This window comes from Bacillus rossius, chromosome 12, assembly GCF_032445375.1.
Source record: "Bacillus rossius redtenbacheri isolate Brsri chromosome 12, Brsri_v3, whole genome shotgun sequence".
NCBI classification, from domain to species: domain Eukaryota; kingdom Metazoa; phylum Arthropoda; class Insecta; order Phasmatodea; family Bacillidae; genus Bacillus; species Bacillus rossius.
In genome coordinates, this window is record NC_086339.1 from 51,440,701 (window position 1) to 51,467,807 (window position 27,107).

A 27,107-nucleotide genomic window follows, 5' to 3' on the forward strand; every position below is an offset into this window, starting at 1 on the left:
TCCAAATGTGCTGCCTTTTCGTTGTCGGTGCTTCCAAATGTGCTGCCTTTTCGTTGTCGGTGCTTCCAAATGTGCTGCCTTTTCGTTGTCGGTGCTTCCAATGTGCTGCCTTTTCGTTGTCGGTGCTTCCAAATGTGCTGCCTTTTCGTTGTCGGTGCTTCCAAATGTGCTGCCTTTTCGTTGTCGGTGCTTCCAAATGTGCTGCCTTTTCGTTGTCGGTGCTTCCAAATGTGCTGCCTTTTCGTTGTCGGTGCTTCCAAATGTGCTGCCTTTTCGTTGCCGGTGCTTCCAAATGTGCTGCCTTTTCGTAGTCGGTGCTTCCAAATGTGCTGCCTTTTCGTAGTCGGTGCTTCCAAATGTGCTGCCTTTTCGTAGTCGGTGCTTCCAAATGTGCTGTCTTTTCGTTGTCGGTGCTTCCAAATGTGCTGCCTTTTCGTTGTCGGTGCTTCCAAATGTGCTGCCTTTTCGTTGTCGGTGCTTCCAAATGTGCTGCCTTTTCGATGACGGTGCTTCCAAATGTGCTGCCTTTTCGTTGTCGGTGCTTCCAAATGTGCTGCCTTTTCGTAGTCGGTGCTTCCAAATGTGCTGTCTTTTCGTTGGCGGTGCTGTCTTTTCGTTGTTGGTGCTTCCTTTTTTGTTGACTGCGCGTAGTACAAAATGTAGTGATTGAATATTTACTAGTTTATCACCTCTTGGTGTTACTAAAATATTTTACAAGGTTACTTGGTCCTTTAGAATGTATAAAAATGTCACGATGGATTACGAAGGTCATGTGGTCCTGAAATGACTAGCCTATACGTCTGATAATGACATGACTCGGTCTCATGGACTGAAGGCAATTGATCTATATGTGTGGCTTTGTACATGAACGGCTTATATGTTATTCAGATTATTGAAAAATTAGACTTTCATAATAGGCTAATCGGCACTGATTTAATTCGTTGGTCCGGTATATTGACTTGAGTTGATTTTCTAGAGTGAATGATTAATAAACTCCGCGAAAGGTAATGGAAAACAGAACCTAACATTTATTTAATAATTAGTTACAACTGTCTCTGGTCAAGAATCTAACCGTGGACAGGGATCCATCGATTCGATTTGTAAATTAATAAATGATTTTTTCGGAGACTATTGGAATTTTTCCCGCATTTCTAGCTAAATAATTACATGATTTCAAGATGGCGGTCAAATTTTAAGATAGTGGGTACCTCAGTAATAAATGATTACTGCACTGTAGCATGTTAGAATAAAACTAGCATGATGGTAATACGAGTACACGCACAAGATGGTGTACTCCAGCAGGTGGTCGCTCCTGGTAGCATGTACTGAACATAAAATGACGGATCCGTGATGGACATCAAGGACAAAGTCAAATTTCAAGGACAAAGTAAAATTTCAAGGTCAAGGTCAAATTTCTAGGTCAAGGTCAAATTTCAAGGTCAAGGTCAAATTTCAAGGTCAAGGTCAAATTTCAAGGTCAAGGTCAAAGTTCAAGGTCAAGGTCAAAGTTCAAGGTCAAATTTCAAGGTCAAGGTCAAAGTTCAAGGCCAAGGTCAAATTTCAAGGTCAAGGTCAAATTTCAAGGTCAAGGTCAAAGTTCAAGTTCAAGGTCAAATTTCAAGGTCAAGGTCAAAGGTCAAGGTCAAAGGTGTGGTGACCAGATAATTATACTACATGATATCGGCACACTCTAGCACACGAAAACAAGATGGTGGTCTCCAGTGGATGAAGACAAGATGGCGGACATGATGTCATACCAGTTGACGATATATACCTTGGTATTGGTAATGATAGATCAGTCTAGGTAGCTTTCATGGAGGAAGGATCGACTGTTTACTCTCGTCGGGAATCGAACCAAGGACGTACATCGATATAATCAAACAGAATTTAAATACGTTAATTTTTTGATGAATTTTGGAATTTTTTTCATTAAAATCGGATAATAAATAAAGATTTTCAAGATGGCGTCCAAATTTCAAGATGGCGGACATGACGTCATACTACCTGATGGTATATGTGCATTGACATAAGTGGTGGGGGTCAGTCTGCCAGCACCCCGCCACAGGGGAAGGATCGGTCACCATTTTTATTTTTTTTTGCCCTCACCGGGTTCGAACCGAGGACTCCGAGCTCCGTGTCGTAAATATATGTTTTTTCGATATTTTTGATTAAAATTTTATTAAGTGAATTTTTTTATAATTTTTAAAAAAATTTTCATTAAAATCGGATAATAAAAAAGTTAAAGATGGCGAGCGTAACGAAAATTGCAACGGTTACGTCATAATTCAAAATGGCGGATAACACATCGACGGAATGTTTGAGAACACAATGGCGGATCTAAGATGGTGGATCCAAGATGGCCGTCGAGGTCAAGGTCAAAGGTCAAGGTCACATCCTGATAGAGGCTTAACTGAGGCTTGAGTTAAGGATGCTTAAGCCTCTATCAGGACATTTCTAGCCGCTGGGATTTTTGAGGAATAAAACGGGAAATTTTCCCACGAAACGGGAATTTTTCCCTCGAAAACGGGAAATTTTTTTCTTAAAACGGGAAATTTTGAGTCATTTTGAGTCATTTTTGAGGACTTTTGAGGAATTTTTGCCGCCGTGACGTCACAAATCCAAGATGGCGGAGCCGGCTATCGGCTCCACGCGCCAGCGCCAGATCTAGTTCCGGCTATTATATACTACTTATATTATATGGGTTTTCTCGATGCGTACCAAATTGACTAGCATCTTACTTTAGAGATATGTCTTCGTAAAAAGTTGTAATTAGAAAATAATTCAAACTTTTTGGTAGGAAGCTGAGTCTAAACATCATAAATGGAAAATTTTGTATTTTAATAATTCTATGCTATGCTCCGGATAAGTTGCTACTCAACTTACACGATCACCCCAGAAGTAGCGTGGGTCCAGTATCAGTGATTTTGAAGGACGGAAGCGAATCAGAACACGTCTTTACTATTCTGTGTGCCGTTATTAACCAATTAGACTACATGCAATTGAAATGGGGCTCTCTAACATGTAGACTCTCGCACACGGCAAGAGCTGCCCCGCGACCACTCATGATCTGCCTCTGTGCCTGTTGCACGGCTAGTGATAGCCACAAGCTAGTGATATCACACAGACAGTCTCTTGTATCATCATTGGCCTGAGATCTGCCATCGAACTGTTCTCTCAGAAGCTTGCTCACGCCGTCTGTATCCTCACTCAAGCCAAGTCTACGATTAATTTGACGTTAACGGTAAGCGCTATACGCCACAATAAATAAACTGCTGCGTCCACAACATATATTAGTAACGTAAATCTACAATCCAAAAATTTCAAAGGAATTGGAAAACAATTATGCCGACTGAGACAATTTATACAGTTATGTTGGTCATACATTGAAACTCTTTTTTTTTTTTTCACAGTGTTGTTTATGTTTCTTTAAACAGTGGATCTGGATCAATTACAAAATTTATCAATATATGTTTTCATGGTATCCTGTAATATTACACAGATATTGGTAGTATGTAATAGGGGCTACTGGGACAGGATGCAGGATGTGGTGCCGGTGCCGGTACGCCATCTTGGATTGTGACGTCACGGCGGCCATCTAAGATGAGTGTAACGGGACACAGCGTAACGGGACAAGTAGGACATTGACCTTTGACCCTCAAAAATGACCAAAATTGGGCACAAATTGCCCAAAATTCCTCAAAAATCGCCAAAATTTCCATTTCTGTGGAAAAAAATTCCGCCAAAAAATCTCAAAAAATTCCACAAACCAAAAATTAGGATTTCGAAAATCCAAAAAAGCTGTTTTGTCTTAGAAAGAACCCAAATTCCTAAAAGAGACTTAAGCATCATTGTCTACAGCCTCCGATAAGCCTCTAACGTCATCTAGGATTATGACCGCCATTTTGAATTATGACGTCACAGTTGAAATTTTCGTTACGGTCGCCATCTTTAACTTTTTTATTTATTATCCGATTTTAATGAAATTTTTTTAAAAATTATAAAAAAATTCAAATAATAAAAATTTAATAAAAAATATTTAAAAAACAATCATTAAAGACACGGTGTTCGGAGTCCTCGGTTCGAACCCGGTGAGGGCAAAAAAAATAAAAATGGCGACCGAACCTTCCCCCCATGGTGGATGCTGGCACACTGACTCCCACCACTGTTTTTTTCAAAGCATATATATATCGTCAGTACGCATGACGTCATGTCCACCATTTTGAAAATCCGTAATTTTAATGCTAGAGATTCGGGAAAAGTTCCAAAATTCATTAAATAAATCACTCATTAATTTACATATTGATTCGATCGATTCCTGTCCTTAGTTCGATACCCGATTAATGCATTAATGTTTAATTTTTTCTAATAAATAATATCTTCAATTAAATCATGAACAATGTTCCTAAAAGAGACTTTAAATCCTCTACTACCAGCCTCCAGTAAGCCGTTATGTCCACCATCTTGGAAATTTGTATTTATTGACCAATAAATTTATAATAGTATTAATTTCATATAAAAACTATCATTAATTTAACTATTAAGTAGTTACTTGGTTCGATCCCTGGCCGATACAAAACAACTTTAATTTTTAAAGTACCAGAAAAGTGCCAGGTTCGAGGAATTAAACACCACACGTTCTTTTACAAACATAATATTTATTACATAATATCTATTCTACTACAGGATCACTTGCGAAAGCCAACAATCTTATAATCATTTAGTTACGCATCGGTGTGAAATGACTAATTTTTTAGCTCGAATCGGTTTATACTAGACAGAGACAAACCAGAACCATTGCTGACATAGTCCTCCTCTTCTTGGCAGAGTTTCTTGATTCCATATTTAACAGTTTGCTTCACATCGTCAGAACTGTAAATTACTGCAGCCGAAGTCTTGAACGCACACTTCTTCACTTTGTCATCTAACGGATATGGCTTTCCATATATACAGTCCAACCACAAGTTATATTTTAATGGACCATTTGTTACTACGTCATCAGTAAGCTGATTGATTATGTTCTGTTTGATATCATCAAGAAAAGTACAAATGTATTTTGACTCACCAAACGTATTTAGATAATAGTAGTCTATCAACGTTCCACGAAATGCAGTCTGCGCCAAGTAGAAGCCATTATCGTTCACTTGTAATGCTCCAAACACAGTCTTAGGTTTATTTTCCTGTTCAGACATTATTGCAATCGGTTGCTGCACATCGGTTTTCTTGCTTGTACGCTCACGAGCCTTCAACCTAAACCGAGAAGTCGAAATTTCTGCAGGTAGTTCAGCAGTAGGCGTACGGACTTCACCTTTACAGTTTTTCGCATGTCGTCGCAAATTATAAATTGAAGTAAACCATTCATGACACTCATCACAGCGAAACTTCATGCGAGAAGGATTCTTCTTGCATTTGCTCCTCTCATGTCTTCGTGCATCATGGGAAAATGCAAACGTCATATCACAGTAGCTGCAAGGATACCGTGGTGATGAAGACGTGCCTTTCAGACCTGATCCAGATACTGACGTTGCCGCAGTTGCACCATCTCCAGGCATACTCTTATGAACATCAATGCAGCGTTGTTGTATAGAAACCTTTACTTTCTGCCGAACAGCAGGACCTTTGCATATCTTTATGTGCGTTTTCATATTATCTTGTCTTGCAAATTGCTTGTGACATTTCTCACAACCAATCATTTTGCGATAAAGGTTCTTAGCACATTCTCTATTCTCGTGTCGTCGAGCATTGCTGTTGTTTGAGAAAATCTTGTTGCAGTAACAGCACCGATGTTTGTTGTTTGTTGACGAATCATCACCAATTGAAGTCTCCATCAATGGCGGACCAGCGTTCAACGAGCTTTCCTGTGCAGCCAGCACTACCGGCATTAAAGTCTCTTCTGCTGGCGGTACCACGTCTGTTGAAGTCTCCTCCAATGTTGACGTTGCCAACGGGATCTGCTCCATCATCTTCATCGCTGACGTCAAGGTTCCCGTAGACGATGGTACAACGTCCATCGAGTACGACGTTAAAGACGGTAAAGATGCAATGTAGTTCGCAAGTACAGGTAATTGACACGACTTATGCACCAGAAGAATCAAAATAGGTGATCCTTACTCCGTCAATGCCAGTAACAAACTGAACGACCTGCTGTCTAGGACTCGCTTATATACATGCATCGTATGGAATAATATGCTAGTCAAATTAAGAACCATTTACTTTAATACTAGAGTCAAATCAACATTTAAAAAAAAAAGGGTATATGATAGAAAATTTCGACGAGTAGTTATACGTTCGCGTCTCATGAATTCAATCTCTCCAACAGTCATTGACTCCAACGGCCTTTTGCTTCATCAGCTCCAATGATTTTTGGCTAGAATGCTACGAGTCTAAGAGACTATGAGGCTACAATTCTATGAGTGTACAAGACTCCTCCAACTACCTTCAAGTGTATAAAGCTCCAAATGCTCCAACAGCTCCAACAGATCTAACACCCAATGTACGCAATGTACTCGCAATACACGCAATTTACACGCAATAAATGTAATGAACACACAGTACACGTAGGAAACGAAATGAAGAAATAGTACACACAGTAAACGGAACGAACACGTAATATTCACGCAATTGACGCACAGTACACGCAAAGTACACGCAATGTACGCAAAGTACATGCAATGTACGCAAAGTACATGCAATTTACACACAATGACTACGCTTCGTTCGCGCAGGACAAGCATTTAATGAAAACGAAGCACGTTTGGATAGAAATTCTATAAAACGAAAGCTCTTTTAACGAAAAGGAGGCGCATTCTTTCGTTTATTCAACTTGGTAGGATGCGATCGTCAATGATAAGTTAGGATATAATCTCTCCAACAGTCTATGAATCCAACAGTTTTCATTTCCATTAGCCATTGACTCCAACAGTCATTGGCTCCAACAGTTATTAGCTCCAACAGTCATTGCCTCCAACAGTCATTGCCTCCAACAGTCATTGGTTCCAACGGCCTTTTGCTTCATGAGCTCCAATGATATTTGGTTAGAATGCTACGACTCTAAGAGACTATGAGGCTTCAATTTTACGAGTGTATAAAGCTCCAACTACTCCAGCAGCATTATGTTATAAGATTACATGACTGCTTGTTTACATAGCTACAAGTCAACGAGGCTACTTGGCTACGTAGCTACAAGTATACGAGGCTCCAAGACATCAGGACTACGCGACTACGAGTCATGAGGTAACGAGACTACGTGACTACGGGTATTCAAGTTTACGAGACTGCGAGGCTACAGAGCTACGAAGCTTCTAGAACATAAGTTTACGAGACTGCAAGGATACAGGACTACAAGTCTACACGAGTACTTGACTACGAAGCTACAAGTCTACATGGCTCCAATTATCACATCGGTCTTCGTCTGAATTTTCTCTTTGGCTCCCACTGCTCCAACAGCATTATGTTATATGATTCCATGGATACTTTGTTACTTAGCTACAGGTCTACGAGGTTCCAATGCATCATGTTTACGAAGCTTCCAGAACACAAGGTTACGAGACTGCGAGGCTACAGGACTACGAAGCTTCCAGGATACGAGGCTACATGGCTACAAGACTACATGACTCTAACTGGATTACAATAGCACCATTCAGTGGTGAGAGTTAGGTTATCTAATGCAAAGCAAATTGATGCAAGTTTTTCTGGCTGTAATCAACAGATTAAGCCACGTGTTGCTTGCAGGTAAATATTAATTAGTTATTTTATGTGGGATGCGGGATGCTCACTAACGATCGCAAAAGGAGGGCTTCGCTAGACACCAAGGAGAAGGAAGTACGTCTTATATGTTAATGCTTCGCTGATGTCTCATGGCATATTATTTGACTGAGTGTTTATTTCTTTAATTCCACCTGGTAAAATTATTGCAAGTGTCAATTTATTAGCAGAAATTCACTAATTAAATATAACTCTGAATAAAATGACATTACTCATTAAGTAAATATCCTTCATGCAGAGATCGATTTCTCACAAATAATCAGCAGCACTCGGAGAAAATCATTAGATGCATATCCAGGAATACCCAGAAGCACTTGGAAAAAACCATCAAATTATTAACAAGAATAATCAGGAGCACACGGAGAAAACGTAATGACAAGAATAATCGGGAGCACACGGAGAAAACCACCACACATTTTCTTTGATATCATAAAATTACAGGGAATTTTTTTTTAATAAATAACAAAAAAAAAAATTAATAAAAAATTTAAAATTAAAAAATACAAAAATACATAAACAGATTCTGCTAGCTTGTGAACTTCTCATTGTTGAGCAAAGATAGAGTTCTAGTACAAACCAGAATTTTATGTATTTTTGTATTTTTAAATTTAAATTTTTTATTAATTTTTTTTGTTATTTATTAAATATTTTTTCCCCTGTAATTTTATGATATCAAAGAAACTGTGTGGTGGTTTTCTCCTTGTGCTCCCGTTTATTCTTGTCATTATGTTTGCTCATGAATATTCTTTTCAATATGTATGGTTTTCTCCGTGTGCTCCCGATTATTCTTGTCATTACGTTTTCTCCGTGTGCTCCTGATTATTCTTGTTAATAATTTGATGGTTTTCTCTAAGTGCTTCTGGTTATTCCTGGCTATACATCTAATGATTTTCTCCGAGTGCTGCTGATTATTTGTGAGAAATCGATTTCTGCATGAAGGATATTTACTTAATGAGTAATGTCATTTTATTCAGAGTTATATTTAATTAGTGAATTTCTGCTAATAAATTGACACTTGCAATAATTTTACCAGGTGGAATTAAAGAAATAAACACTCAGTCAAATAATATGCCATGAGACATCAGCGAAGCATTAACATGTAAGACGAACTTCTTTCTCCTTGGTGTCTAGCGAAGCCCTCCTTTTGCGATCGTTAGTGAGCATCCCGCATCCCACATAAAATAACTAACTAATATTTACCTGCAAGCAACACGTGGCTAAATCTGTTGATTACAGCCAGAACTACTTGCATCAATTTGCTTTGCATTAGATAACCTAACCCTCACCACTGAATGGTGCTATTGTAATCCAGTTAGAGTCATGTAGTCTTGTAGCCATGTAGCCTCGTGTCCTGGAAGCTTTGTAGTCCTGTAGCCTCACAGTCTCGTAACCTTGTGTTCTGGAAGCTTCGTAAACATGATGCATTGGAACCTCGTAGACCTGTAGCTAAGTAACAAAGTATCCATGGAATCATATAACATAATGCTGTTGGAGCAGTGGGAGCCAAAGAGAAAATTCAGACGAAGACCGATGTGATAATTGGAGCCATGTAGACTTGTAGCTTCGTAGTCAAGTACTCGTGTAGACTTGTAGTACTGTATCCTTGCAGTCTCGTAAACTTATGTTCTAGAAGCTTCGTAGCTCTGTAGCCTCGCAGTCTCGTAAACTTGAATACCCGTAGTCACGTAGTCTCGTTACCTCATGACTCGTAGTCGCGTAGTCCTGATGTCTTGGAGCCTCGTATACTTGTAGCTACGTAGCCAAGTAGCCTCGTTGACTTGTAGCTATGTAAACAAGCAGTCATGTAATCTTATAACATAATGCTGCTGGAGTAGTTGGAGCTTTATACACTCGTAGAATTGAAGCCTCATAGTCTCTTAGAGTCGTAGCATTCTAACCAAATATCATTGGAGCTGATGAAGCAAAAGGCCATTGGAGCCAATGACTGTTGGATGCAATGACTGTTGGAGGCAATGGCTGTTGGAGCCAATGACTGTTGGAGCCAATGACTGTTGGAGTCAATGGCTAATGAAAATAAAAACCTTTGGATTCATAGACTGTTGGAGAGATTATATCCTAACTTATCATTGACGATCGCATACTAACAAGTTGAATGAACGAGAGAATGCGCCTCCTTTTCGTTAAATGAGCTTTCGTTTTATAGAATTTCCGTCCAAACGTGCTTCGTTTTCAATAAATGCTTGTCCTGCGCGAACGAAGCGTAGTCATTGTGTGTAAATTGCATGTACTTTGCGTACATTGCATGTACTTTGCGTACATTGCGTGTACTTTGCGTGTACTGTGCGTCAATTGCGTGAATATTACGTGTTCGTTCCGTTTACTGTGTGTACTATTTCTTCATTTCGTTTCCTACGTGTACTGTGTGTTCATTACATTTATTGCGTGTAAATTGCGTGTATTGCGAGTACATTTCGTACATTGGGTGTTAGATCTGTTGGAGCTGTTGGAGCATTTGGAGCTTTATACACTTGAAGGTAGTTGGAGGAGTCTTTTACACTCGTAGAATTGTAGCCTCATAGTCTCTTAGACTCGTAGCATTCTAGCCAAATATCATTGGAGCTGATGAAGCAAAAGGCCGTTGGAGTCAATGACTGTTGGAGAGATTGAATTCATGAGACGCGAACGTATAACTACTCGTCGAAATTTTCTATCATATACCCTTTTTTTTTAAATGTTGATTTGACTCTAGTATTAAAGTAAATGGTTCTTAATTTGACTAGCATATTATTCCATACGATGCATGTATATAAGCGAGTCCTAGACAGCAGGTCGTTCAGTTTGTTACTGGCATTGACGGAGTAAGGATCACCTATTTTGATTCTTCTGGTGCATAAGTCGTGTCAATTACCTGTACTTGCGAACTACATGGCATCTTTACCGTCTTTAACGTCGAACTCGATGGACGTTGTATCAACGTCTACGGGAACCTTGACGTCAGCGATGAAGATGATGGAGCAGATCCCGTTGGCAACGTCAACATTGGAGGAGACTTCAACAGACGTGGTACCGCCAGCAGAAGAGACTTTAATGCCGGTAGTGCTGGCTGCACAGGAAAGCTCGTTGAACGCTGGTCCGCCATTGATGGAGACTTCAATTGGTGATGATTCGTCAACAAACAACAAACATCGGTGCTGTTACTGCAACAAGATTTTCTCAAACAACAGCAATGCTCGACGACACGAGAATAGAGAATGTGCTAAGAACCTTTATCGCAAAATGATTGGTTGTGAGAAATGTCACAAGCAATTTGCAAGACAAGATAATATGAAAACGCACATAAAGATATGCAAAGGTCCTGCTGTTCGGCAGAAAGTAAAGGTTTCTATACAACAACGCTGCATTGGTGTTCATAAGAGTATGCCTGGAGATGGTGCAACTGCGGCAACGTCAGTATCTGGATCAGGTCTGAAAGGTTCGTCTTCATCACCACGGTATCCTTGCAGCTACTGTGATACGTCGTTCGCATTTGCTCATGATGCACGAAGACATGAGCGGAGCAAATGCACGAAGAATCCTTCTCGCATGAAGTTTCGCTGTGATGAGTGTCATGAATGGATTACTCCAATTTATAATTTGCGACGACATGCGAAAAACTGTAAAGGTGAAGTCCGTACGCCTACTGCTGAACTACCTGCAGAAATTTCGACTTCTCGGTTTAGGTTGAAGGCTCGTGAGCGTACAAGCAAGAAAACCGATGTGCAGCAACCGATTGCTATAACGTCTGAACAGGAAAATAAACCTAAGACTGTGTTCGGAGCATTACAAGTGAACGATAATGGCTTCTACTTGGCGCAGACTGCATTTCGTGGAACGTTGATAGACTACTATTATCTAAATACGTTTGGTGAGTCAAAATACATTTGTACTTTTCTTGATGATATCAATCAGAACATAATCAATCAGCTTACTGATGACGTAGCAACAAATGGTCCATTAAAATATAACTTGTGGTTGGACTGTATATATGGAAAACCATATCCGTTAGATGACAAAGTGAAGAAGTGTGCGTTCAAGACTTCGGCTGCAGTAATTTACAGTTCTGACGATGTGAAGCAAACTGTTAAATATGGAATCAAGAAACTCTGCCATGAAGAGGAGGACTATGTCAGCCAAGGTTCTGGTTTTTCTCTGTCTAGTATAAACCGATTCGAGCTAAAAATTAGTCATTTCACACCGATGCGTAACTAAATGATTATAAGATTGTTGGCTTTCGCAAGTGATCCTGTAGTAGAATAGATATTATGTAATAAATATTATGTTTGTAAAAGAACGTGTGGTGTTTAATTCCTCGAACCTGGCACTTTTCTGGTACTTTTTTAAAATTAAAGTTGTTTTGTATCGGCCAGGGATCGAACCAAGTAACTACTTAATAGTTAAATTAATGATAGATTTTATATGAATTTAATACTATTATAAATTTATGGGTCAATAAATACAAATTTCCAAGATGGTGGACATAACGGCTTACTGTAGGCTGGTAGTAGAGGATTTAAAGTCTCTTTTAGGAACATAGTTCATGATTTAATTGAAGATATTATTTATTAGAAAAAATTAAACATTAATGTATTAATCGGGTATCAAACTAAGGACAGGAATCGATCGAATCAATATGTAAATTAATGAGTGATTTATTTAATGAATTTTGGAACTTTTCCCGAATCTCTAGCATTAAAATTACGGATTTTCAAGATGGCAGACATGACGTCATGCTCACTGACGATATATATGCTTTGAAAAAAAAAGTGGTGGGAGTCAGTCTGCCAGCATCCACCAAGGGGGGAAGGTTCGGTCGCAATTTTTTTTTTGCCCTCACCGGGTTCGAACCGAGGACTCGTAACTCCGTGTCGTAAATGTTTGTTTTTTAAATATTTTTTATTAAATTTTTATTATTTGAATTTTTTTTATAATTTTTAAAAAAAAAAATCATTAAAATCGGATAATAAATAAAAAAGTTAAAGATGGCGACCGTAACGAAAATTGCAATGGTGACGTCATAATTCAAAATGGCGGTCATAATCCTAGATGACGTCAGAGGCTTATCTGAGGCTGTAGACAGGGATGCTTAAGCCTCTTTTAGGAATTTGGTTTCTTTCTAAGACAAAACAGCTTTTGAGGATTTTCGAAATCCTAATTTTTGGTTTGTGGAATTTTTTGAGATTTTTTGGCGGAATTTTTTCCACAGAAATGGAAATTTTGGCGATTTTTGAGGAATTTTGGGCAATTTTTGCCCAATTTTGGTCATTTTTGAGGGTCAAAGGTCAATTTCCTACTTGTCCCGTTACGCTGTGTCCCGTTACACTCGTCCAAGTTGGCCGCCGTGACGTCACAATCCAAGATGGCGGACCGGCACCGGCACCACATCCTGCATCCTGTCCCAGTAGCCCCTATTACATACTACTGATATTCATTAACACTAATATTATGAAGAGATACAGTTTGTAATTTTGTATGTAGGGGGTAATTTCTGAAACAACTTATCCTATTCTGACAATTCTTTCACTAATATGAACCTACGTTATCGCTGAGTGCTATAGGCTATTTTTTTTCCTGGTAATGATGTGTTTTCAGTAAGAAATCACAATAACATAATTGAAGTCAGAGAAAATCTAGCTGTCTGGATGATTTATCGGTTTGCGCTGTCTAAACGTTTTGAAAGAAAGAAATAAAATATAAAGCAAATTAAATAAACAAAAGTTATAGCAAAAAATATTTAACTTTATTATTTTTACTAATAAGTCCGTGATACCATATAGCCTAATATCTAAGTTTAATATTCCAACCACATAGACTGTTTTATGTTAAAAGTTAAAGAAATTTTGCAAGATGAGCTTTTCAAGTAGGTATACTCTAGGAACATTTCTATAAATAGTTGAATCAGTATGGAGTACTTGGGTGAGTACATTTATGACATAGGCATTGTTATAATTTGATTTTATAATTTGTTTAATTTCGTCATTTAGGTTATGTTCTAACTTTTATATTATTATTGTTGTTTTGCAAAGTTATGTGTAACGTTTTCTGTAAATTGTGGTGTCAAGTTTTGTGTAACTGTGTAGTAACTACAACGTGCCTAAAGGAAACTCGCAACTCTCACGAGAGTTTACAGAGATTACATTCCGCAAGCTCGTGCTAGGAGTTCAGCACCGAACCTGGACCACTAGGAGCATTGTTACAGGACGCATAATTGGTAGCATGGGACGAATGTGCCATGCGTCATAGAGCCCATGTCAAAGGACGTCGGAAACTTTGATGCCATCATGGTGTTTGGCGGTGATTTTCGTCAGACGCTTGCCGTCGTTACAAACGGGACACGCGCAGACATCATTAAAGTATGCTTAGTATCATCTCCCTCATGAGGTTCAATTCAAAGACTTAATTTGCGAACAAACATGAAACGCGCATAATGATTTCCCACAATTACTCAACCTTGGCAACAGAAATTCACTAATTAAACGAAACTCTTAGTTAAATTGCAAGTCTCATTTAGTAAAAATTTTATTCATGCAGAGATTGTTTCCTCAGAAATAACTAGAAGCACACAGAGGAAACCAAGAGATGTTTCGTCAGGAATGACCAGAAGCACTTTGAGAAAACTATATATATATATATATATATATATATATATATATATATATATTGAAGGAATACTCATAAGCACACGAAGATAACAAAAATATATATATTGACAGGAATATTCAGAAGTACATGGAGAAACCAACAAAATATTGACAGGAATAATTAGAAATACACGTTTTCCTAAACCAGGATGAGTGAACCATAGGAATTAAGAAATGAAAAATAATTTGTCCTGAGAAGGAATACTAGATGTCGCGAGAAGAATGGTTGTGTTAAATCCACTACGTAAATTTTTAAGATGTGATCGATGTAGCAGGTTGTTTACAAGAATTGATAGCTTAAAAAGACATTGCATAATTCATAAAGCCAAGTTCAATGTGGGATAGAGTACATCTATAAAGCCACTACACTAAGGAAGAGTATGCTGCATTATGTAAATAATTTTCCTTGTCTTGAATGTGATTATGTTCATAGTTGTCCTGATCTCGACAAAGAACTCAAAATTGAAGGATGCTTACGATTTAAGGAACACTTGAACAAATAGATGTATCATCACCATGAAAAGAGAGAATATATTCAAGCCCATATCAACTATATCCTCCGTACTTTGGAATAATGATGGACACTTTAAAAAAGAAGATTTTAGAGGACGAAGAATTTCGACGGCATTGATTTCGAATTCTTACAGTGATCCAGGTGAAGATGCTGACTTCTACGATTATGGCGACAGAGACTCTGAAGCTGATGATAAGACCAACCACTGTGGTTAAGCACCTAAAGCTGGCCAGATCGAAGACCACGGTGAAACCCTGAGATCAAAACGATGGAACGACGTGATAATATAAATTATTCTGAAGCTTACGATGATCACTGGGGCGGTAGTGATCTTAAAAATATGAATAACAAACATTCCAGGAATATGACGATAGAAGAAGAGATCGATTATACGTCATGGGAAGATCCTATCATATTGGTCGATCGCCTGATACTACTGATGACTTCACTTAGGGCAGGAAACTACTTGCACCTCAACGAAGTAGCCTTCATACTCAGTGAACTGAGGACAGCTGGATACATACAATAATGACTGGTTTTAATTGCCTTAGTATCAAATTAAAAAAAATCATATTTTGAATTTCCAAAATAATTTTTGTATCCTCGATGTCTGATTTCTATCTAAGACGGAGTTCTTGCGACTGTGTGTTCCTTGTGTGCATTGTATGTTCGGAATGTGTATTGCATGTAGGCCTACACTGCGTGTTCAGCGTGTTTACTGTATGTCCTTTACATGTCCAGTGTGTGTATTGCATGTTTTTTCTTTAGTTAAATATTTCTCGTTTCGTTAAATGTGCGCATTCAAGACTGAAGTCAGGTGAAGATTGACCTCGTGTTTCAGATATGTGTGGTCTATACGCCTGATATTTATGCATGACTTGGTCTCGTGATCCGAAGATACTTGGCCTATACGTTGTAATACTACGGTATTTACAGGTTCACTGCAACTGTTATGATGCTCATTTGTTTTGTTTCGTTTCCCGGACTTTCGGCAGTGTTTTGTTTGGCGTGGTCACAAGCGTCAGTGGCCTGGGACGTTGCAATGACGACGCATCAAATCAACAACGCTATGCCGTGTTCGAAACAATAACATTAATCTTGGTCGCTTAGAATAAAGACGCCTAGCGTCGACGTTTGGATTGGTTGGCGAGTACCGACAATGTAGAATTGAAATATATAGAAGAAAGAGTGTATTCTGACACCGGGAAGATGAATTAATTCGGCGTTAATTCTCGTGAGGAATTCGGCTGTTTGCAGCAGATCAGTGTCGCGTGTACCTACGAAGTTGTAGCTAAACGCGAGAACTAATTACTCCGTACGTCAGCAAATGAATGCAGCGCGCGGGAACAACTTTACCGCGGAATATAAGGTTGAGAAGTTTCCTTGTGCCAGGATTCAGGTATGGCCGGCTGCACTAACATTTAGTGACGTTAACTCCGTCCCAGCGAACATTATCAATATCTCGCACTAATTAGAGATTATCGTGTTTTCAATAATTTTATTGGATACAACGAACTATATCAACAAACTGTCACACACAGGTACAGTGGCTTTAGGAGTCAGGGTTTCGTGTCTGACTAGCTGGAGGCAAATAATAAATAGACTTTAGAAAATTGATGTGCCCACCGTAACGGAACAGAGATTTGGAAATAATTGTTTGGTTTTGTTCTATCGAGAAAGTTGTTACTGAGGTCATGTATATTACGATTGTTAATTAGTCATTATAAAATAAATGTTTTATTATTATGACTAACTACCATTTTGTGTTTCTATTAATGATAACTAGGTTATGTTAACCATAATACAAGGCGCCCAATTCCATTACATTATTAATTGTGTTTATTATTTTTATATATATATTTGTTTATTTTTACTGTATGCTCATGATAGTTTACAGAGAACGCTTTGGCACAACAAAGTGTAGGCTGTTAGTTTACAACGTGTCGCATTGTACATGAACTGTTTGGAAGATATTCCATGCATCGAAAAATTAGACTCCTATAGTAGGCACAGTGGCAACATATTTTTATTTTCGTCGGACAGGTGTCTTGAATGTAGTTTTTTTTCGTAGAGAGAATTATTAATAAAGTCCACGAAAGGTAATGGGAAACAGAAGCTAAAATATATTTTAAGCTTTAGTTACTCTTATCACTGGTAAAGAATAAAACAAACAGCGGAAATTGATTGAGTAAATCTTTCATTAAGAGACGATTTTTTTGATGACTTTTATAATTGTTTCAGAATTTCTAGATTAATTATTGTGAATTTACAAGATGGCCAATATGTCATCATGGGCTTATTGGAGGCTAGTAGAGGAGCAACCTAAGCTGCTTCTAGGATTTGTTGCTATATTTTATTGAATAAATATTTTTTTTTACCTAAAATTACATTTTTTTTTACTTCGACCAGAAATTGAAACGAGGACATGAATCAATTAAATCAATCATTATATTACTAATGATTTATTTTTTGAATTTTGGAGGTTTTATTTTCGGAATTACTAGCTGAATAATTACAGATATTCAATATGGCGGCCAATATGGCTGACAAGATAGCAGTTGCCAAAATCATAAATAGTTACTGCACTCTAGCATTTAAAAATTAAACTAGTATGACGGCAACACATCTGGCATTTGGCGTGTGTGTTATGTGACACTAGCACTCCTTATATCAATTATTGAAAACAAGATGGTGGCAGCACTATCTAGTAGGTAATGTGTGTTAACTAGTGCTACTGGTAACATGTACTGAACAAATAAATATGGCGGCTCTGTCTTGAACAGGTGATGATATTTATTAATCCATTAAATAAAATAATATATAAGTCCAAATATGTGTGTTAACTTTTCATATACCTTGTTTAATGCTTGGTCTAGTAATTGTCTCGATGGCCGTGCAGTTAAAGACATATGCTTATTTTCCAACTCAGAGGTCAGAGCTGTGATGGTTTGAATCACAGCACTTCCAATGAATTTTGTATAAAATAAAATATTTCAATAAGGACCATAACTGCTCTGGTAAGTTATGATACATCGACCTTATGTGCATGAGACAGAGCGCGGATGGTGCTCTCAGGAACAAACAACCAAATCAAATATGATGGAATCCAATATGGCAGCCCCCAGCAGAACATAAAATAAAAATGGTTGCTGTGACATCATCCAAGATGGTGGCCTCCAGCAGGCGAAATCAAGATGATGTACAAGATGTCATAATCTAAAAAAGTGGTTGTGATATCATACCCAAGATGGCGGACATATTATTAGAATTCGAAATGGCGACCGATATGAAAACTGCAATGTTCGGGGATTGGGACGCTCGATGCCAATACGGCGGAATCCAAGATGGTGACTCAGGTTAAGGTCAAAGGTCAAGTTCAAGGTGAAAGGTCGCATTAAAGGTCAAGGACAAAGGTCAAGACCAAAGTCAAAGCCAAAGGTAAAAGTTAAAGTAAAAGGTCTAAGTTCAAGGTCATCCAAGATGGTCACCGTGCCGTCAGAGGTCGGTCATTGACCGGCTCTCGGCTCTGGATCCTGAACCCTGTCCCAGCTCCACCATCTGTGTAGCAGTACAGGATTCTATGTACAAATATAATAATATGTGTTGTAGAATTTCGTCCACTGTTTAAAGAAACATAAACAAAACTATATAAAAAAATAATTTAAATTTATGATTATTATAACTGTATAAAATGGTCTCAGTTGCAGTTTCCCGAGTGCCTACACTTGCGGACTCAGCCAGAGCGAGGAGACGCACAGACGGCGCGAGGTGGAGATAGCGGCTTGCACGCACCGCACCGCAAGCACCTGCACGCCGGACAGCCCCCACATGGTGCAGTTGCGCGCGACGAACGAGAAGCCCACAGCGCTCCCTGCCGAGTCCTGGTCCACCTTCAGCTCCTCGATCAGCAGCGGCTCCAGCTTCGGGATGTTGTACTTCCGGTCGCCTGAAACACGCAGCGAGTCACCTCGGTACACCGTGGAGGAAGGATCTGTCTCCATTTTTTATTTTTGTCCTCACCGGGTTCGAACCGAGGATGCAAGTGCGTGTTTTAAATAATATTTAATCAGATTTTGATTAATTAGAATTTTATAAATATTAAATATTTTCCTCATGTAAATCGGATTGTAATAACCCGTTTTTCAAGATGGCAACCATAACTAAATGTGCAACAGTGTTTTAAAAATATTTTAATTAAATTGTATAAATTAATTTTTTATTAATTTTACAATTTTCCCGATATTCTAGCATAAATATTATTGATTATCAAGATGGCGGGGGTAACGAAAATTGTACTGGTGATGTCATAATTAAAAATGATGGAAATTTCAAGAAATCAAAATTGTGTAATTCAAAATGTAGGATCAAAGATGGCGGCCAAGAAGTCACAAATCCAAGATAGCTGTCGGCACCATAGCCGTGAAGCTAGAATCAGGAGCCCCTGTTATACACTACTTGATGCTAAGGAAAAATGTCGTTTTTAAAGGTTTTACATTGCTGGGGCTGATCCCATCTGTGGTGGTTGAAGTCCCGGCTGCTCAGATGGGTGGTCGTGGCCTGGGGGATCAAGCCTAGCGCAGGTGTGTCACTGTCCCGGAGAGTACCGCAGGTTCTCGTCGTGGAACGAGAAGATGAACTTGAGAAGTTTCCTCGCTGTGGTTGGGTCCCGCGTCGGCCGAGGCGTCCATCCGCGACTCCGCAGCCCACAGCAACACTCACTATGCTGCTCCCGCGGCATCTGCGCGACTTGCGACCTGTCGTCTTTGGCGATCCGCGCGATACTGGCGCTACTCGGTAATCCGGCTCGCAAGATTATCTGTTCCCACACTCCCCACACTCCACACACACGCACTGGTGGTGCCATCGGGGCAAATTTGGTGGCAATGTGCAACAATGGTCTAAGCGACTGGGAGCAGCACTTGGGGCGATGTCGAATGCCCCCCCTCTGCCAAGTCTGTTTTGCCCATTGACACCTTGGTCACATGCACTGCATAACGAAGCACTCGGACATCTTGGTGTCACTTAAGGAGGGGCTCGGGGCATGAGTGGGGATCGTCTGCTGAGTAAAAGCACCTGGCCATGGGAAGTAGTGAAGACGGGCTGGGGCCCTATGTTGTCGGGTGGAACGGCGGGGTGCCACAGGGATTTCGTGTTCGTCCTGCTCAGGGTCACCACTAGTAGGCTGGGCCCAACCTCCGACTTCTTCCTCATCAATTGGAACTATGATAACCCCCTCTGGGTCATCTGAATCACCGAGTAGTTCGGGTGAGTGGCGGGTTTGGCGAGAGCGTACAATATAGTCTGTTTAATTCATGGTGTCCTTGGGAAACTCCACTATACATGTCATATTGGAGGCTGGTAAATTTGGGTCGTCAACATCTGGGGCTGGTGTAATGATAGGCCCCCTGACCTGGAGTAGGGCATTCGAATAGTCATTTCCATTGTAGTGACCTTCCTTAGACAAGGGTGATGGGTCCCTGGGAAACAGCCTATCCATCAGCTGCTCCAGTTTGTGCAGTGTCATGCTGCCTTGCTCAATTTCCCCGATTAACGTTTGGCACCATAGGGCGGGTCTCTCTGTGTGGGTTCTGGGATTGTGTTTGAGGTATTGTTCCTCTGGAAGGCTCTATTTCCAGCCGGTTCAGCTTCAAGTGGGGTGGTCTTGTTGGATTGGTCTGTATGCAGAAACTTTGTGGGTACTCCCGCTGGATGATACTAGGAAGCCTCGGGATTTAAACCCGTCATGGGATTTTCTCTGGCCTCTGTGTTTGGGACTAGCTCTGCTCCCGAAATCTCGGTTGTGCTGTGCTGGTTCATTTCAGGTTGTGCCTCAGGGGAAGTCTCTGCTGGAGCAGACTTAGGAGTTTCAGAGTTGATACCCATGTCATTGTCCCTTGGTAATTTCTAGTTTGCCTGGGTTCTGGTGGGATCGGCTGATTTCGGTCGAGCATCTGTCGATCTCCCCTTGGTGCTGCTAGGGGTAGCTCAGGTGTTGTTGAGTCGTCGACTAGCTGCATAGCATCGTGGTGGACCTGGGCAATCCTGCCATTGGCTGTCCTGACCAGGTAAGTAGTCGTACCCAATCGAGCAATTACTCTCCGAAGTTCAGACCACTTGGGTGCTAGGTTTGCACAGAATTTTCGCCCGCCAACTGACAGATTATGAAGCTTGATGTTGACCATCTGCCCAGGGGAAAGTTGGATGGGTTGAGTGGTGAATTGAGGGGTGTTACGAGCTTGAAAATGGGCTTGTAGCTGCTGGGTCTCTATTGGGGCCTGGTCCTCGGTCCTGATGGCACCCAATTCGCCTGGCAGCACTAGGTTACAGCCTTGCAGCAGCTCGGCCGGGGAGTGGCCTGTGACCACATTGGTCCTGCGCTGGATACAATATAGGAGAGTGGGGAGGTGGATATCCCACTTGGTATGGTCCTCATCTAGGCAGATTCGTAGTTGAGTCTTAATGCCCTGATTGCGCCTTTCTGTGGGATTTTCCCGTGGATGGTAGGTGGGGGTGGTGTCTTGTTTGACCCCCCACCGCCTACATGACGCCCGCCAGTGACGACTCATGAATTGTATGCCATTGTCTGTCAGGAGTACTCAGAGAAATCCATACCTTGGGAATACTTCCCGGTCCAACAGGGCTGCTACTGTTCCCACCTTGATGTTCGTCACTGCAAACAATTCTGTCCATCGTGTAAATACATCAGTAATTACCATGATGAACCACTTTCCCCTGGTGGTACGAGGATAGGGGCCCATGATATCAAGTGCTATGGTGTGAAATGGTGTGTCTGACTGCCTGGGCACCTGCTGTTCCACGCCATTAGGTCTGTGTGCCTTGCGCTGCTGGCAGCGCTGGCACTTCCTCGCGTAGGTTTTTACTTCTTCAGTAATTCCTGGCCAGTGAAAGACCCTGCTGACTTTCCGTAGGGTTTGCTCTGCTCCGGGGTGTCCTGCAAGTTCATGAGCATGAAGGAAATGCAGTACGGCTGGCCATGCGGCATAGGGCACGTGAATATGGCACCTGCATCTCCCGTTAGCGCCTCGTGTCTGAAGGAGCCCCTCGTAGCTGCGCTGGTTCGGGACAAATCGAGTGCCACACTCAGCAAGTCGGGCTCGGATATTTGGGTCCTTCTGTTGAGAATCGTGTATTTGCGCAACTAGGTTGGCCATTGTGCCGATAGTGGTGGGTGGTTCGGATGCATTCGGCTCGCGCAAGGCATATAGCATGGCAGGTGGTGGTGCTGGCACCTGAGTGGTAGTGTGGTGGTCTGGTGGCAGATCATCCCAGCCCTGGCTGTCGTGGAAGGTGGTGTCAGGGTCGGGATTTCTGGAAAGTTCGTCAGCCTGCTGGTTTTCTCGGCCAGGGACATGCTTCAACATGAAAGTGAAATTTTGAATCATCAGAGCCCATCTGGTGAATTTTGACTTCCCTCCCTGAGCGGAGTCCAGCCACTTGAGGCACTGGCTGTCTGTACGGAGGGTGAAAGGGCGCCCCTTGAGTTGGTGTTGGTACTGCTTGAGGGCTCACACCACCACAAGGCATTCCTGTTCGTTGACATGGTATTTCCTCTCAGCCTGACCAAACTTTGCACAAGCATATTCAATTACTCGGCACTGGCCCTTTGCATCCAGCTGATACAGCACAGTGCCCATACCATCCTGGCTGGCATCTGTCTGCACAAACAGGGGCTCGTCCGGTACCAGCCGAGACAGGGTGTGGCAGTTGCGGAAACACTGTTTGACCAGCTCCAAGGCCTGGTCAGCGGCTTGCGTTCATCTGAATTTTTGCTTGGAGGAGAGTAGGTCGGTCATGGGTGCCGTGATTGTGGCGAAATGGGGAATGACCTCAGCCAATTCAACAGCCCCGTGAGTTTCTGTAGCTTTTTCCATGTCAGCGGCACCTGCTTGCTCTTGATGAGGGACAGCTGATTGGGCAGTGGGCGGCAACCCTCGGTGTTGACTCTGTGCCCCAGGAACTCAATTTCTGCCACCCCAATGTGGCACTTCTGTGGGGCGCAGGTGAGCCCATGCCTGGCGAGCCCTTCAAGGACCAGGGCGAGATGGTGTGCGTGGTCCTCCCCCGAACGTGACCAGATGATAACATCATCCAGGTAGGCCATGGCAAACTTGCCGATGTACCCATCCAGGACGCGGACCATCATGGTCTGGAAGGTTGCAGGGGCATCCATCAGCCCAAACAGCATTGTGCAGAACTGGAAGTGCCGGCCATCAGGGGCTATGAAGGCGGTCATGAGCTAGAAATTAACACAGAACATCAGAGTTCCATTCTTTTTGGTAGCCATGACGATGTGACTGTTGTAAGGGGAGGAGCTTGGCTCGATGACTCCACTCTCCAACATTTCCTCGATATGCGTCTGTATGGCCTTCTGCTCTTGGAGCCCGAACCCGAGCACCTTTTCAATGGGAGGTGTGTGAGGCACGAGAGGGATGCTGTGTTCGATGATGGTTGTCCTCCGAAGTCGGTCTGCTGCTGCAAATACCTGAAGATGATTAATAAGTGTCTCATTTATACGTGAGCAATGTTCTACTGGAATGACATGACGGAGCTCGTCCAAACTTATGACATGACTGGTTGGGGATGGGGGTGACCGATGGAGCACATACACTGTCCAGCGACCGCGGGTACCCAGGTGCATATGCCTGGCCCAGACCTCGATGGTTGCATCCACCTGAGCCAGCCAGGTAGAGCTCCCAGGATCAGCTCCTCTCGCAGGTCCTGCACTACTAGAGTGTCTGTCTGACTCACATGGTCCCTGATGTTGAGTGTTACCTGGACCCACCCAGTCGCAAGCGCGCTAGCTATCTTGGTGGCCAGTAGCACAGTCTCCGCACTACCTGCTGTCATTGCTACCTCGGGGAGAAAGTGGGCCACAATGCAGGTGCTGCTCGCGGCGGTGTCCACTAGTGTCTCCAGGTATTGCCCATTCACGCGGACAGGAATCCGGAGAAGCTCGCATGCATCGGGGCCCAAGTGCCCGAGTCGTGGTGGTGCTTCTCGTGGTCTGGCAGCTGCGACAGGGGTCGCCAGGGCTGTGGTGTGAGCAGGTGAGCTCGCTGGTGACTCGTGGCGAGGCCCGTCGTGGCTGCGCGGGCCGGCCCCACCGACGTCAGGTGGGCGGGGCGGGGCGAGAGTTCAGGGGGTGGTGGCCAGCTCCGTCACCACACCCTATCGGCCGTTTCCTGGCAGCGCTGACTCCTACAGGGCAGCCCTGGTCGGACACTCAACATGTCAGTGATATGTCTTAGTCTGGCAGTACCTGCAATGGGGTGGTCGCTCCTCCCGGGCATCCAGTCTGTCGCCGCGATGCTCCTCTTGTCGTGGTTGTCGCCAGGATCGGCCAGGCGAACTTGGTTTCGCAGCACCACGACCTGGTGCTGATGCCGCCGACATCGTCGATCGTCGGGGTGATGGGGGCCAGGCATATGGTACCACTGCCAAGGCGTCCTCTGGTGGTATGACAGCTGGTGGCGCAGCAGCTTGTCGTGTTCGGGGAAGTTCATGCACTGTTTGTGCTGCTAGCAAGTCCTGCTCTGCATCACAAGCCACTGCCAGGAATGTCTCTAAGTCATTATAGGAAGTGCCCCGCAGATAAGGCGGCAACTCTGGTCTCAGCAGTCCAATGAAGGTGGGTAGTATGTCACTCACTAGTCCTCCCATTTTTAGGCGTCGGTGTAGCCGCACCTTGTCGTGAATAAATGCCTCCACCCCTTCTCCAGGCGCCTGTGCGCGGCAAAGTAATGTTTGTTGACATTGCGCGCGTGCGCGAGGTCCATCAAAATGCGCCTCTAATCTCATTGCAAATTCGTCCCATGATACATTATAATCTCTTGACTGTGCCAAACAGGTGTGCGCATCGCCGCGCAGTCGCTCTCTGACATGCTCTAACCATTCGCACACTGGTATAGAATGACGAGCGAGCTTGTCGCGACAGACGCGGATGAATACTCGCGGATTGTCATGAGCTTGACCCGCAAACTCCGGTAAAGTGAGTCCGCCGCCCCCAGTGCGGATAACGACCACTGGTCGCTCAACTGCGGCGTTAATTATTCGTTCATCACACGCGGTACACAGAAACAATCCATCGCGGAAGCACAGGAACTCGCGTGCAGTCGTGCACGCGCGGTGTTTTCTCAGTCCACACTCGTGGCAAACAGCTGTCTCGCCCAACTCTCCCTGACAATGCACTGCCCCACATACTAATGTTCTGCAGCCTTCGCCACTGGCTATCTGTTCGGTTTTTATGTCCGGTTGTGACGCGTCCGGCGCGCAGGCATAACTGTCCACTACTGTCCTACCGGCACTTAATTCGGTAGCTGTATCGCCCGCCTCCTCAGTGCCGATGGCTATGTGCGCGCTGCGTCTCGTCATATCCGCGGGCTGGGTTGCGTCGCTGGCGAAGTGCAGACCGGCAGGGAGGTGCGCCTCTCCTCCCCGCGGCGCCGTGTCCCCTGTCCGCTCGCTTCTCGCCCGCGGAAGATGCCACATGGCGTGATTGCACGATATCACCGCGCCAGCACTCGCGGGTGGTTGGGGAGAGAAGAACAATGCTCTCGCCGCGCGATGTTTTAACACGATACTGTTTATCCGGCATTAATCTTATCTTGACTCGGGTGTTGCGCGGCTGGAGCTCGGCGAGTCGGCGGCTACTTGATCCCGGCGTGAGACGCGCTGACACCTAATCGCTCTCACCCGCCTTATCTCGCCTCGGCGCGCCAGCTTCCTGTCCCTGCGCGACCAACACATGTTCTTACTGCGTCGCCCTGTTTCGGACTTACCACTTAAACAAAATTCTGAAACTTTGAACATTTGAACTTTGAAACCTTGAAATTTTGAAAATGAACTGAAGGTCACACGATTCGGGCGCCAATTTGACGTTGCTGGGGCTGATCCCGTCAGTGGTGGTTGAAGTCCCGGCTGCTCAGATGGGTGGTAGAGGGGGTTCGAGCCTCGTGGCCTGGGGGATCGTGCCTAGCGCAGGTGTGTCACTCCCCCGCTGGGTGTCACTGTCCCGCAGAGTACCACAGGTTCTCGTCGTGGAACGAGAAGGTGAACTTGAGAAGTTTCCTCGCCGTGGTTGCGTCCTGCGTCGGCCGAGGCGTCCGTCCGCGACTCCGCAGCCCACAGCAACACTCACTATGCTGCTCCCGCGGCAGCTGCGCGACTTGCGATCTGTCGTCTTTGGCGATCCGCGCGATACTGGCGCTACACGGTGATCCGGCTCGCAAGATCATCTGTTCCCACACTCCCCACACTCCCCACACACGCACTGGTGGTGCCATCGGGGCAAAGAGGTGGCAATGTGCAACAACGGTCTAAGCGACTGGGAGGAGCACTTGGGACGACGTCAGGTTGATTATTAATCTAAATGTAATAAGTAACAAAAAAAGGACACATTATTTTACTATCCTATACTTCACTGTTTTCGAGGGAAAAAAATTGGTCGTCTGTAAAGTCGGTTTACGGATGATAGTTTAATGTGACGTCATAACAAAACATTGATTAAATGATTGTATACTTTTATGAATAAAATTGAATAACTTTTATTGAATTATCACTATTTTGTACGGATACAAAGAAGGAGTGAAATGAAATATACAATTTAATTAATAAATTTACTTTTATTTTCACTCATTAATTCTAATATGTTTATTACTTTAACGAACATATTAAGTATTTTAACTATAAATTTTATACATGTTTGTTATTTAACTTCTTCCAATCTGTGTTATTATGTTAAGGATAGGACGATGATAGGAAAAGTAGGAAACGAATGGGAGTGTTTCAAGTTTATTGTGCCTCGAAAAAGTCAAATCGATGGTTGTTCCAATCGAGTGGAAGAGAGATAGATCCGGCGCAAGCGTATAATGAGCGTAACGGCACACAGCGTAACGGGACAATGTGCGTAACGGGACACTTTTTCGTGCGTGCAGCCGGAGTTCATAGATTTATTAGACGTCACGTCAAAAATAATTTGACGCCTGGGATGTGTGCAACACTCATAACACTCATATGGAAATGCTACCTAAAATCAGGAAAACTGACTGTTTTGTGATTTAAACGCCCATGAAGTTAATTCAAAGAAAATATTTAACTAATAATAATTAAATTAACACTGCAGACATAACTTAAGCACATAAATGTGAATGCAGAACAAACCATACATATCAGCA

The 27,107-nt window shown here is 42.7% G+C and overlaps 1 protein-coding gene across 6 annotated transcripts in view; it reads right to left on the reverse strand.

Annotated features, from left to right (window-relative positions):
- LOC134537937 (protein takeout-like) overlaps positions 1–27,107 on the reverse strand; it is a 140,269-nt gene that overhangs the window by 97,381 nt on the left and 15,781 nt on the right. For 3 of the 6 annotated variants that reach the window (XM_063378925.1, XM_063378927.1, XM_063378926.1), the window contains exon 3: positions 18,706–18,859. In XM_063378925.1, coding sequence (XP_063234995.1) covers positions 18,706–18,859 — 154 coding nt within the window. Of the gene's footprint in view, positions 1–18,636; positions 18,860–27,107 lie in introns of all 6 variants that reach the window. The other 3 variants (XM_063378922.1, XM_063378923.1, XM_063378924.1) reach the window with 1 other exon arrangement.